The sequence below is a fragment of the Anarhichas minor genome, unplaced genomic scaffold (genome assembly GCF_050575085.1).
Source record: "Anarhichas minor isolate MPS153535 unplaced genomic scaffold, ASM5057508v1 ptg000021l, whole genome shotgun sequence".
Taxonomy (NCBI): Eukaryota; Metazoa; Chordata; class Actinopteri; order Perciformes; family Anarhichadidae; genus Anarhichas; species Anarhichas minor.
Genome location: NW_027466467.1, coordinates 9,780,563 through 9,795,273, shown reverse-complemented (window position 1 = coordinate 9,795,273; position 14,711 = coordinate 9,780,563). Strand labels below are relative to the sequence as shown.

Sequence of the window (14,711 nt, the reverse complement as noted above, 5' to 3'; positions counted from 1 at the left end):
TGTGAAGAGGAAAAAAAGAAGAGAGAAAACACAGAAGAGACAGAAAGCGAGAGTAAAAGGTCAAACGAATGAAAAATAAAAGCTTCAGTGTGTATCGAACGCATCAACGTCTGTGAGGGAAAGTGTTGTGGCCTGAAAGCCAGAGCGGGCTCAGGCCTTACACACAGTCCTCTGAATAGCAACTTCTACTCGAGAGGCAGAAGGTGGATCTGACTGACGTTGGTAAAGGAGGTCTAGCCCTTTCCAGGCAGTGGTTTAGAAGCCAAACATTACAGTGCTCTCTGGAACACTTATGTTTTTAGATCTCTGTTAGTGCTAAAGTGTTGACTGACGGACAATTCTAAGAGTTGGCACCTTTTTTTTTTTAAATTCCCCGCAGTTGCTGTCTCACTTTGAAAGGAACAATCTCGATCCAAAACATTTTATCGCTGACATCTTCTCCGTCTAACCTTTCGTTTTTGGGGATAATCTAACAGAGATGAAATCTCGCTCTTCTGAAGACTGTTGGATTTTCAGGTTGACCTTTAAGACTTCAGACGAGTGCTCCATCCCATGCTCAAACTTAAACATATAAATGATTCAAGATTCAAGATATAGATGTGGAAACGTAGAAGAAGTCACATTTAAGTGTCCGATTGAACTGCACATCCAATACACATCCTATATTATATCCTTTACATCTGTCACACATCTGGAGTATTATCTGCTATTCCGTGGGTCTTTCATGCTGCTGTCTCTTTAGCACCAGTTCCCATCCTCCATTCGTCCCCCTTGAACGCCTATTTCTCTGCTCTTCACGGCACACTTTGTCACATTAGCCAGCGCATTAGCTCCAGATGCTGTAGCCACGGAGCTCTGGAGGGTCCTCGGTAGGTTTGGCACTATCCAACTATAGTTTGTTGTTTAAAGTCTTTGCTGCAAAAATTGTTTGCATCCTTATTATACATTTAGACAGTGTGCGAAATACCCGGTGGCCAAACACACACACACACACACAAAAAGCAACAACTACACCCTGCAACAGAATACACTCTTGCCTCCCGCACTAACTGGGCACACAGACCTTGGCTTGGCTTCAATGTCCTGCTTTAATCCAGGTTCTCGCGAAAGTCACTGGATCCGATTTGTCCAAAGGGGGTCCGCTTAGGTCCACAAACAGACGTGAAGACGGTCTCGCGTCACGCAAACCTGCTGCAGCTCTGGCTGGCTGTGATCTTTTCTCCCACTCGCTATTTATATCTGTGAATAAATGTTTTGCAGTTTTAATAATGAAAACCGCCGGGCATTAGTCAGCTTTTTTTTTTTTTAAAGACATTTTAAGTGACAACTGCAAGTGACAAATAATTGTCTTTATGATTCAAGACCCCGAAATGTTGCTATTGAGGCTTTTAGGGGCTCTGAAGTGTCACGTGTTGATCTGGTCCGGAGGTTTTCAAACGTTGAGAAACGTGTGAGTTGAAGGGGGGGGACGTGGGGGGAGAGATGTGAGGAAAAGACATTGTGGGAGGCGAAGGGGACAGACGCATGGCGGTGTTCTGAAAACAATGGGAAGATAATTGTGGTGCTTTGACACACTTATCAACACGGTCAGCAGTTACAGCAGCAGTGGCTGCGACACACAGCTCGTTTAAGCAAATTGAATTGGAACTTGTCACTGTAATATATATATATTACACAGATAAAAAAACGGATTTTTAAGACTTCTGTCGATAAAACAGGTTCCGTTTTAGAGCTGACGACTTTCTTAGTTTCTAATGGAAGTAATTAGCAATGCCGGGTTAATGGTGAATACTCAAATAGCACTTTGGAGTGGTACCCAAACGGCTTAGATTGGGTCAAATAGAGAGGGGGGAGACGACGAGTAGAGCTGCCACTGGAGGCTCCCCCTTATTCAGCCTTAATGAAAAGAAATGAGTGGGCGGTCCTAAGACCTCTCCGGACACACAGGCAGCTAAAGGTAAAATTTCAGTATGGCTGCAGGTAGTAAAGGGTCAACAGGGAGCAATAAGCACTTGCTGATTTAGTAATGAGAGAGCGCACTGGATCATATTTCATTATGAAATGTGATATTCTATAGACCCTGGAGGAAACGTTTTGTTAAGGGTGAGACTGTGAGTAATGGAGGTTTTGCCTTTGCCTGAATGAGTTGCCTGTGTGTTCGTTCCGAAAGGGGAACAGAAGGTTTTTAGGTAATTACATTCACCTGCCGTGAGCTCATCGAGTACTGCGAGTGACGATGTGAAAGATTACAAGGCAAAATGTCACGTTTTGGAAACTGTTGATTTGTCGCATTCAGGAAGTCTTTGAAAAACATCTGATTGTGTCATCAGAAAACAAACAATCAAATGTCCGAACATGATGTCAGATTTTGTAATGTTACCGTATTATCCAATTATCTGCTGCGCTGAAGGACGACAATAAGACACCAACATAGAGGCAGTTTATTTAAACTAACAAGCCAAATAAACTGGCTTTTTATGGGTAGATAAAATAGCTAGTGAGTTAGAAAAGACACACAATGTAATTGGATGCAGTCAGCTTTGTGCCACAATAACATGACTGCTCAACAGACAGCAAAGCGTCTAGCCGGCTGAAACCTCGCGACAGCTTAAAAGCTCTGTTCTTTTGTTCTCTGTTTGTGCTTTTAAGGATTTTTCTAAAGCAGATGCATTCTTCCCTGTGATTAAAAGGAAGAATGCTGTATTTTTCTCCCCAAAATTAATTGTTTTAGTTCTCTTCCTCTCTTTTGTGTCTTTCTGCACATGAATGAACACCTATCTAATATCATCCGTCTGCCTGAAACCTAACATTTCCCACGTAGGCATATTCTCTGTATCATGGAGTCATGTAAGCAAAGTTAAAGTGTGTGTTCATGACTCACAGCAGCAGCAGGTCCATTCTGTCTGTCGCCCAGCTAACACTGACCTGTATCATTTCCCGATAGTTCATTCATATGGGCTCTACTGTATATATCTACCGTATATATATATATATATATATCTGGTCCTCCTTGTCAGCCTGTCTGTTTGTCAATCAATCTGCGTATGAAGCCCGTGGGCTGCTTCTCTGTCTACTCTGTCTTGATCTGAACATCACGAGAGTATCTATCTCACTATTTCTGTCTCCCGCTTGAAGTCCACCCAGCTCACTATCTACAGTGGCACAGCCTTCCTTATATGTCACTCAAAAGTTCTTTTATGTTTTATGATTCATGCATGCACACACATACACACACACACACACACACATTCTGCCCTCTGCAATCCATTAAAGACGGCTGCTTCAGGATATGGCCTGGCACACACACACACAAACACACACACACCCCTGTCCCTCTCCTGTCTCTGGTTGGGCCATTGTCATGCATATGTCACCTTAAGAGAGTGTGTGTGTGTGTGTGTGTGTGTGTGTGTGTGTGTGTGTGTGTGTGTGTGTGTGTGTGTGTGTGTGTGTGTGTGTGTGTGTGTGTGTGTGTGTGTGTGTGTGTGTGTGTGTGTGTGTGTGTTAAGGATGCAGGGTAAATGTCAGCTCACCAAGGCCCTGCGTTCCATGAAGCTTTGTGGGTTTTGTCTCCGTTTGGTTTTGACGTTATCTTATATTTTGTCAGTATATGGTCATTGTGATAGGACAGTGTGTGTTAGTGGGCTTGCATTTGTGTGTTTGAGTGTAAGCCCACGAGAGACGTTGTGAGTTCACCCTTTACCTCTCATCATCTTTCCTCTCGTTCAACCTCCTCAGCGAAACAAAACACACCCGTCCTCAAAGTCACGTTCAAGAACAAACCGACACTTACTGTAAGTGTCAGCCCCCCCCCCCCTCTCAATACTCAAAGGCTCCAGTGCCAACTGCGCTGTGCCATTTAATACCATTAGCAGCGGTCAACGGCATTGTCGCAACGATTGCTAATGTATCCCACACACTTGACCCACTTGAACGCGTCGGCCTCCTGAACGCAGCGTTCGTCTACCCGGATCTGTGAGCGTGTGCTGCAGCCTCTGAGATGTTTGGTGAAGTGCCGCTCTAGTTCTGCCTTGATTACTGAGGCAGAACCAGAGCGTTGCTGAAGCTAAACAGTAAGTGGAACGGATGCTTTTTGTACTTGGGGATATATGGGGATATTTTTTAAAGGTAATCAGCGATCTGTTTACTCTCAGTTGTTGCTTTTTAAATAGTGCAGTTTGAAAAAGGTAGAAAATATACTTAGGGGATGTCGAGGGCCCTGGCGGGGGGCTGATAATATGCAAATTACATTACACAGAAGTCACGGTTGGGTTCATACCCGAGTTTAGGAGTCGCATTTCGGAGAAAATCCGATGAGGAAGTACAAAACAAATTATGCATTAGGTTGTTTTATTTTCACTTATTTTGAACAGACAGTAGAGCAAGTGTCAAACAACCAAAATCCTCTTGCTGGGGACTGAGGTAGCGCAACTTTGGTAAACTATTTCCATTATAGAAATAAGGGACATTTCAAACCCATATGTATTACACTGTACAGATCACATGAAAGCAGTAGCTTGCACACCTTTATTGTGTGACACTAATCAGGAGGGTGGGAGGAGCTTAGTTCTGTCTCAGTGTGCAAGCCTGTTGGTCCAAAGCTAGGAAGTGATACATCATCAAATGAGGAAAAAAGAAAGTTTGTGAAGTTTGTGTTGTTGCACTTTTTAAAACTTACGTTTTACACGGCCAGGACATTTTGGTGTTTTCCTTTTTCACGGAGCTGTTGGAAGACTTTGGTTAATGTTCACATGACTCAATTCATCAATATGTTGATTGACAGAAAAATCTCCTTTCTGGGCTCACCTTGGGCTCTGGGAACTTGTGTTGGGTATTTTTCTTTTTACAATTTTTCCCACAATGTTTATGCAAAATGATTAACTTAATAGAAGAAATAAACAATGACTTAATTAATCAACTGTGTAAATAATTGTTAGCTGTAACGCCAGTATACTTTGAAGTTAGGTATGCAGCTATGAAGGGCAACAATACTCATCTTGAGTTCCCCAGAGCTTTAGTGACAAACGACAAAGAAAAACAAAAAAAACAACAATGTGGTTGTGTGTCTGTGTTTGTGTGTGATCGCCAGTTGATAGTGCCATGGGTTTGCAGATGGATCCTGCCGCGTTGTCACCTCCATCAGTCGTGGTGTGTGTGTGTGTGTGTGTGTGTGTGTGTGTGTGTGTGTGTGTGTGTGTGTGTGTGTGTGTGTGTGTGTGTGTGTGTGTGTGTGTGTGTGTGTGTGTGTGTGTGTGTGTGTGTGTGTGTGTGTGTGTGTGTGTGTGTGTGTGTGTGTGTGTGTGCGTGCATCTTCTGTGTCTACGTAAACTCGAGCTATTTCCCGTTCTTCAAAACATTTAAGTAGACATTTTCCACACCAGCCACTTTAAACTACAAACTGACTCAACAAGGTTTTCTTAAGGAGCCGTCCATTTCTAAATGTAGTGCCAGCAGCATCTTAAGCACCTCTCAGACAGCATTCAGTCCAAAGTAATGGTTAAACCTTACTGAATGTCTTTAGTAATGGCAGACTATTTCTCTGTCTTCCTGCCACAGCAAATCCCAGCAACAAAAGAAATCAAGATTCAAACCTGTTTGGTGTGTCCAGGTGGAGAAATTGATTGAAAAGGAAGAGGAATTTTGCCATTTCCAACTAAAAGGAGGGGGAGAAAAAAAAATGAGGGATGCGTTTTTGTTGCCGGGATGACGAATAGAAGGTGCCTGTCAATGGGGGAATGGATGGAGACCGATGAAAGAGAGGAAAAGTAGGGGAGGTAGAGGCTTAAGGGTGCCTGTCAGTGAAGAAGGGTTAATAGAAAACTGTAAAAGAGAGATACAGTAGGAATGAGGAGACGATGGGAGGAATGTAGAGAGGACGAGTAAAGAGGATAGGAGGGGTTTATGTCAGCGGAGGGGATGAGGGGATGACAGAAAGTATGGAAGGAAGAAGAAAGAGGAAAGGATGATCTGTCAATCACCACTTTGGGATAGAAAGGAGAGACTGAGACAAAAAAAAAAGATAAATAAAGTGTATGTATGGCTATCTGTAGTTGCAGGTGGTGAGCCCCACTGTGAGCCTTGGCCGGCCTGCTAACTCTGATCTGATAACAGAGGCACTCTATTCAGCAGTAATCTGGTCCTGCACGTACACACACACACACACACACAGACCGTTCTGTATATGGTAATATCCGCGTTATAAAATACAAGCATACACTGATTATAGCTTTTGTGTGATTGCTACTTGCTGTACGTCTGTACCAATACTAACACGATGCACTGTGTATTTTTGCTCTCCATAAATAAACTACAGTATTATTATTGAGATGACCTACCTCTTAGTTTTATGCCTCCACAGTTTATGATAGCAGCGGCCAGAGGCATTATGTTTTATGTTTGGTGAATGCAGTGTCTTAGGAATGCCTGGAGGAAGTTTCTTTAAATCTGCCTCAAACATCCCATGAGACCTAAAGGATGAACTAATTAGGGCTCCGAGAGTAGCGATCAATGGAATAGGACGCAACCTTTGGGGCTCCTGCAATAATCTATCAAAACTCCTTCTCCAGGCACAAAGGTTTTGCGTTTTACCCAACACTTCCGACTTCTTGCTGACCAGGGCTGTCACTTATGACTCATTTTCTGGTGATTAATCTATTGACTATTTTACAGATTAGTCGATTGATCTAAACCAAAAAATCGAATTAACCATTTCATCAAGTTCATTTAAGTTTATTTTATTTGACAAACTGTAGACTGTCATTGTATAATGCAACACACAATGAAATACGCAAACCCCTGAAATCTTAAATACAGATATCGTAATCAAAATATGCTCCCCGTGTTCTTACAGTACATTTATTCCTGATTGTAATCAAAATGAAAAATGTTTAATAAGGCAGCATAAATAGTCATAACACACCGGCTCATGCAGGCTACATGCAGATGAACAACACACAGTCCAATGTGAGTGCTTTGAAGAATACCATAAGTTAAATGAAAACCCTGCTTTCCACCTGCAGAGCCGACATCGCCACTCTGTTCATGAAACACTCCTGAACTTGAGAAAGAGCCTTTTTCCGGAACCTGCTGAGCGCGTGATGCATCGTACGGACTGTGTTGATATTCTCTGGTGATTCAGAGCTCAACTACAAATCAAAGTCGGAGAGACGGGGGTCATCTCTGTCTTTCCTGATTACACCGCGAAGACAACTCCCGCCCCGAGGCGCCTTCAGTGACATCCGGCGGCAGCTCTGTGAGATGCCAGGGATACAATTTGACCTGCTTTTCCCTTCGTGTTATGCATAACGGCGCAGAGAGGGAGTTTCAATCACAAGAAGATGTCATTCAAATACCTAGCAAGTGATACGATGTTGAGGTGGATTTGTTAATTTGTGCCTCATTGCCTGAAAGAAAGAAACTAAATATTTTAACTCGTTTTATTTCAGTTCGTTGTGAGGAGTCTTGTCGCGCTAGTTTCTCTCGACACCTTTTTGTTTCACTGAGGGCGGAGCTCTGCACACAACCATTTCTCTTCGGCAAAAAAGCTCTTATCTTAGTTGTGAAATATTGGATTGACTTTGCAGACGTCTGTGTCCTGCTGCTCATATCAGTCTGCCTTTCGCTAAGTAGCAGTCCGCTCTGCTGGAAGAACTGTGTGACCATTCCTGAATTACTCAAACAACACTTTCTATATTAGATACTTTAAAATCGATCTTTCCATATCTAAGCAAATCACACAGCATATGGGCAGATAACGATGTATCGGTAATAAACTAATATGGGCCGTCAGGCAAATCTGTGTCTCCCCATATTACCATATTTGGGTTTCCAGAGGACTGCAACCATCAAGCAATTAGATGTTGTAGCTCTCACTTCCTCGACATCATACTATCATAAGTGGCAAACTTTTCAACGTTCCTCGGCTCTCTGCAATCTCTGTCCCCTGACTGACTCATTTTGTTTTGCTTTTGTTAGTTTGAACATTGATTAGTATGATTACATCTTTAACATGCAGGAAGTGTGGCTTGTTTTTCTTTTGACTACATCGTTATTATTCATGTTTCCACTTTTGGACTGTGATTGTCATTGTTAAACTGCCATTTGTTTCTCTTTCTGTGCACTATATTTATTAATAGGAATATTAAACAGAAAAAAGGGATTAACACGGTGACATGACTCAAGAATTGTTTTGCTAATTACAACAATTTCACACACATGATAAAATGATGAAGTGATGACATTTTGGACCGGCATCGATGTAAAGTGCAACTTGACAGGTTGGTGAAGGTTCATTTCTTTCCTTTGTAGGGCTTTGCCAACACATTTATAAAGAAACATTGACATATGTGTTGTGATATATACCCGTACATATTGCCCTCACAAACACACTCACACCTACTAGTTCACATATTTATATCTCTTTACGTCTCTCTCTCTCTTTCCCTCCTTCCATCCCACCTCTCCTTCACATCCATAATCTCCATGGCGACTGCCCTGTAAATGCACAGGGCAGCTCTCTCACGCCCCTCCCTCCTCCACCAGTCCTCTTTCTCTCTTAAATCTATATGACACTCCATCAGCATCCAGCTAAACTTCTCATCCGTGCTGCTACGATCCACTGATCGCCATCTCTGTAACATGTGATTGACTCTTAAATTGTGACAAAGGGACTCACTAGGTGCAGACTGAGGTGCTGTCATTATCATCTTCACTCTCCTATTGTTATTGATATCCAAGCTGCTCAATCTCACTGACATTTTGTCATTTGGTCTTTTTATGTGTACAGATCGCCTTTGTTAAAGGAAAATCATGTTTCCTGCTCACCCAGAGTGAGACAATTTCATATCTGTGTGTAGTAGGAAAATTAATAGTTTGGACAAAAATATGTGTGAAATAAAAATACAAATACAATGTCCCATACAGTTAATCTTTTATTTAACAGTTACCAGTATAAATAGACAAGAAATGAGTCTCCAGCGTGAGTCTTTGCATGAAAAGTCTTCAGGATTCATCCTCTGGGCACCTATAATTGTCAACATGTTTTGGCATACCGCCCAATAATTGTCTAGATATTTCAGTCTGGTCCAAAGTGGTGGACCGACCGCCACCATGGCTTAAAAAGATCCAAAGGTTGATCAAATTGGGGTAAATTTAAGTTTGCCTCTTGGTTAAACCCATTGGTGAAATCTGCCCTTAAATTATCTGATCACCTTTGAAAAACGTCTTCATATCAAACCTAGCTTTTAGATGACTTCATCAAATTACATCAGTTACTTAATACATTAAATCAATGAGTATCGTCAGCATTTGATGGCTGAAGGTTTACAGACAGACTGAGCAACTGAATGCTTCTCTGCAGCAACTTCCCTGATTGACTAAACAAACCACTATCTGGTGGTTTCTGCATTCATGCGCTGAATCTGTAGACAACGGGACAAAGTTCTGGTATCAGAAGCGTTCTGGTTTCCATTTGCAGTCAGAGTAGTATTGACTCATCGCGTTCGAGCAGGCTTTGGTTAAATGCAGGTTAACAGGCGATGATTACGCTAATTGTGAAACAATCTGATCGTACATGTCATCTCTGAAATCTCTCAACTCAAAACTCTCCGGTCTCGCATCTCAACTTGCTAATCGGAGTGTAAACAGCAAGTCCTGGCCCGGATATCCCCTGGCTAGAACGCTAATACACCCCCATGCCCCCAAAAGCTTTGTCGTCATCATAGCGTCAACATACAGACTTGAGTGAATCAACAGTTACGATGGATCTGCGCGTGTAACTAACTAGCTGTCTGACTGATTAAGAGGCTTCCTCAGAGGACTGACTGATTGACTGTTTGGCTGTCTTTCTGACCGTGTAATCAGTGAAAGTTGTGTCTTTATTACGCAGCCAAAGCCACGGCCATTCTGCCAGCGTCTGATTGACATCCCTGCCTGGCAACTGTCTCCGTTCTTCCAGAGAGAGAGGGAGAGAACTGAGTGCTGTTAGCACTGAGCAGAGAAGACACTTATTGATTTTCTACTTGTCTATTATTTTTGTTTTCCGCAGAGAAAAGACGTGTGTGTGTGTGTGTGTGTGTGTGTGTGTGTGTGTGTGTGTGTGTGTGTGTGTGTGTGTGTGTGTGTGTGTGTGTGTGTGTGTGTGTGTGTGTGTGTGTGTGTGTGTGTGTGTGTGTGTGTGTGTGTGTGTGTGTGTGCGTGCGCGTGCGCGGCGCATCTCCCTACATTTGATGCAGATCTGTTTACATGTGGGTCTGCTGTCAGTATACAGTTGCTTCTACGATTCCTGGCCAACAAACACAACGATCTATCTGCTCCTCACACTGCTCACTAATTGGATGAAAGCTGGCAGGTGTAAGAAAACATGTGTTGGTGTGTCTATATGCTGTGTATCACTGTTTGTGTGTGTGTGTGTTTTAAATCTAACCTCAACGGACCCTTTTCCATCTCGGCAAGAGTCGGTCATAATGAAGGGAAATAGTTGGTTTCGACTTTACACTTTTTGAACCAACACAGTGTACGAATTGGTTCCAACTCATGTGAATAGGTTTAGAAAGCGTAGATGAAGGAATTATTCCTGGAACTCATTCCCTCTGATAGCAACACAAAAGATGAGAGTAACGTTAACATTACAGCCACATCCACCTGGTGGATGATGTAAACCATTGCAACTGATCTCCTCATAAGGTGCCATCGGAGCGTCCTTTCAGCCAAGGACCTGGCACCCAGCACGGAGGGAGGGTGACTTCTAGGTGGCTGCATCTGTTATAAAGCCTTGGAGGGCAGAAGTGGATGAACCCGGTTTAAAGAGTTAACCACCTGTCAGGGACGATCTAGTAAACCGAACCGACCCGCAACAAAGCAGGGATCATTTCATTGGTCAACACTGCACCTGGCATTCCATTGGTTGGGGAATTTTGGCTGGGTTATTGCACAGAAGAGCAGAGGGGAAATCTGGGATCAGACGTTTCACGAGCACACAGAAGCAGCCCGAGTATGAGGAGAAGGCCTGAAGCTGCAGCACAGGAAATCTATGCAAGCAACAATATATCTGCAATATCCATATGTCAACCGCAAGCGAGGGCTATTTGAGTGCGACGACGGGGTTTTGAGGGAAATCATTACAAAATCTGAACGTCAAATCAATAAGTCGTGCTCTCAGATTGAAAGACTACGCTCTTGAATGAGAGGAAAAAGCTCCATACAAAATCAACTTCTCAACAAGAGATATTAGTGGTCCTTCAGTCTACAACATCTAGCGGATATACTGGAAATGAGGTGACAATAAAATTGGAAGTAGCTCTCAGTATAACAGCACTACAAACTGCATCCTCTGGAATCGGCACCTCTTTAAAACTGTTTCAACATTTTACCTTGATGAAGGAAGGATTTATTGTTGGACTCGACTGCATTAGCTTTAGTTCGGTGTACCTAATAAACAGGCAACTGAGTGTACATCTTGAATCCGGCACAGACCTTGAGCTTGAATATTTGGCTGCCCTCCCTGCCCAAGTTGCCGTGCATAAAAAGCTTTTCCTGTCTTTAAATGATCCAAGTGTGGATGGCGGCAGTCCAAATCTGGACCCGGGAACCAAATCAAACCGTGTGTTCTGTTGGAGGGGCCAGGGGGGTCAGTTTGAAATTCAGGGACTACTTCATACACTATGCATGAGGCATCATTTCCCATCACACTGTTGTATACGAGTGTGGCAATACCTACGCACACTGCCGCCACACACTGCACATGCATACGACTGCACACACGTCAACGCGTGCACAAACTACGGCGAACACAGTCGGAGCCACTTTCATGCACATATGCAGATACACGCTGTCCCCCCTTTTATGTCTCGGGACGTGAGTGGAACGGTAAAGCTAAATCCCCTTGTCACATTTGCCGCTCATCTCCAATTCAATGGCACCGGCTGCGATGCCCTCGGATGCACTTGGCAAGTGAACAGCTAACCTGCCCGCCAGCATATCTGCCTGCCAGCCGAGCGCCGAGGTAGTTAGCATGCCAACTAGCCCACCCAGCAGCCACACGCTAATGCTCCACTAACCCTGGGTTGCCCTGTGTCTTTCTCTGTGGCTTTGTGTTTGTATGCGTGCTGACGCAAGAGGTGTTTAGTTGTCAATCAGTGTTTCGTACACTACACCAGCACAAGTAGACGATTCCAAATGCATTTCCATCCATCCATTGTCTTCCGGTAACGGTTCATACACTTGTTTCATTTTAATACACCACTCTGTATTCTTTAGCACTGTGTTTTTATATTTTAAGCCCAGTGTAAGTACCCAGCTTAAGTTTCAGTTTATTTAACCGTCGGTCTCACTCCTCTCACTCACGTGTCCATAGCTGTCTTCCAGCAACAGATCACATGACACATTAACAGACCGGATCAAGTGAAAGGTAAAGAAAAGCCTTTTTATTTCTTTGTAGCCTCCTTTCTATAATGTTGTCAGAGACTTATGATAACAATCTGCCGGTGGCAGAAACAAATACTTTAAGTGGATGTACAATGACTGTGCGGAACTGCCCTGAGCGATTACATTGCAGTCTGTTTAGCATCTGCCGTCTGCAGCGTTCTCCCTCAATATTGGACCAATTTTTTAAAAGAACTCACTGAGACACATAAACATTGGAAAATACCAAAGTTACTCTTTAATTTCTTGCAGAGGCAATTTTTTTGCATCAGCTAAAACAAGGCAAGGAAACAGCAGTATAGAGTTTACACAGAATGCAAACTTCACATGCTCACGACAGTAACAACAAAGTCGTATTAATGTGATAGCTAACAGGATAAGGGGTTGATGGATGTTTATCAATTTGACATTATTTGTGGCTAATGGTAATAAATGAGGCAAGAGGGAGAAATGAAATGATAAAATATAAATATTTCATATATTTAGAAGTATAGAATTAAATGACACAGTTGCAATGAGTAGATGACATACTGACCAGAGGTTGAAACCAGACTGGATAGATTATTGGTGGCCCAGTTCAGTCTCATTTCAGTCGGCATATATAGCTCTATAGCACTACCTATTGCTCCAACCACTGATGCAGGTACACACCCCACACACACACACACACGTTACCTCCTTCTGCTCCAAATTTTGCCTGACAAATTAAAAAAACACTTTCCCGTCCACTTGTACAACTGCAACCCCTTTCTCCCTCGTCCACCGTCGTCTTCATGAGCAGTCTGCTGCCTCGTCTGGTGCTGTCACTTTAGCGCTAAGCGTTGGTGCTATGGCAACAGTACAGAGCCGCGATAAGCAAGCAAAAGGCAGCTACGAGCTTTTGGATTTTAAGGTGGAGTAAAGAACTCGGGTCTTTTGCAATTCTTGCTGTTGCACAAAAAAAAAAAAACACACACTGGCCAAAATATCTCTCTGCTGTTGGCTTATTGTACTAATAAACCACTGCAGACTTTCCCTGCAGCTCCTGTGAGTCACTGGGTTAGAACTCACATCTACTGCTGCAGGCCAAACACTTCCAGGGCAGCACGCGCATCACGCTACAACTCCTGGGAACACAGTACACCATGTGTATATATCTCTTACTCTCAAGGCTGAAAAATGTTGACCAGTTTTGTGCTAGTCTACATCAAAATGAAACCGTTTTGCTTTTTTTTAAACTAAAGTTCCTGACAAAGAAGCCATGTTTCCAAGGCTTTGGGTTTATTTATGCTTTTCATAAAACAACAGTTCATCCCAAAAATTAAAGTTCCCTAGTTTTGGAGACATTGGCCGCAGAGATTACAACCTTCTCCCCAATGTAATGAGACTATATGGCACTCAGCTTGTGGTGCTCAAAGTGCCAAAAAAAAGCAACGTCTCTTTCCAGAAATCATGACCTGGTCACTCCGAATAATCCACAGACCTTGTGAGCTGTTTCATTTCGGAGCTGTGGTTGAAAGAAATTGTTTAGAGGTGACACTTACATTTACTGAACCACCTTTGCAATGTGTGACTCTATGGCTGCTTTGTTTATGTGTGAGGGATTAGATTTCCCATGATGCATCCTGACTTTTGTGAGTTTCCCCTTTGGATCCCAGTAATGTAAATTAGTAATTTGATGGTTTCTCTTTTCTTGTCTCCCCTCCCCCCCCCTGTTGTTGTTGTTTTTAGAGCTCACTGACGAATCATGGCTGAGAATCCCAAAGAAAGCAGCAGCAGGAGAAGAAGTCAAGAAGGATAGAGCATCAAATCTTCTCCTTCTCCGATCCATCCATCCATTTATTTATTCACCATCACTAAATACCCCCCCCCCCCCCTCCTCCTCCTTCCCACTCCCCGTCCTCCTTTGGGTTTTGAGTGTATTATCTTGACATGTCACTCCAGAGTGTATGATCCGTTGATTAATCGTCATGTGGCGGCGGCACACCCCTGCCGTCGTTGAAATAAATCCCGGTGGTCCGGTGATGATGAGACTGCAGGTTGTGTGTCTTGTGTGTGTGTGTGTGTGTTGTGAGGATGGCTGCCTCTTGTCACGGCACGCTAATAATGCTTCCACTGCTGAAAATGGGGTCGTGTGCATCCTTATGACAACGCTGTGCCATACTCATGGTTTCATTAAGCGAGAGAAGGGAATGAGGGATAAATGAAGTGCAGAACAGATTCATATGTGTGCCTGCATCTGTCTTTTTTTCACGTGTTTTCCCACTACAGTGAACACGTGTATACATACGTGTCGTCATGGACAGGTGCCC

The 14,711-nt window shown here is 43.2% G+C and overlaps 1 protein-coding gene across 5 annotated transcripts in view; it reads left to right on the top strand.

Moving 5' to 3' along the window:
- The window catches only part of chchd6b (coiled-coil-helix-coiled-coil-helix domain containing 6b), a 46,103-nt gene extending 31,671 nt beyond the window's left edge, over positions 1–14,432 (top strand). For 3 of the 5 annotated variants that reach the window (XM_076096227.1, XM_076096231.1, XM_076096230.1), the window contains one exon: positions 7,020–8,170. In XM_076096227.1, coding sequence (XP_075952342.1) covers positions 7,020–7,133 — 114 coding nt within the window. In that variant the 3' untranslated portion in view covers positions 7,134–8,170. Of the gene's footprint in view, positions 1–7,019; positions 8,171–12,352; positions 12,407–14,130 lie in introns of those variants that run through there. The other 2 variants (XM_076096228.1, XM_076096229.1) reach the window with 2 other exon arrangements.
- The last annotated feature ends 279 nt before the right edge of the window (positions 14,433–14,711 follow it).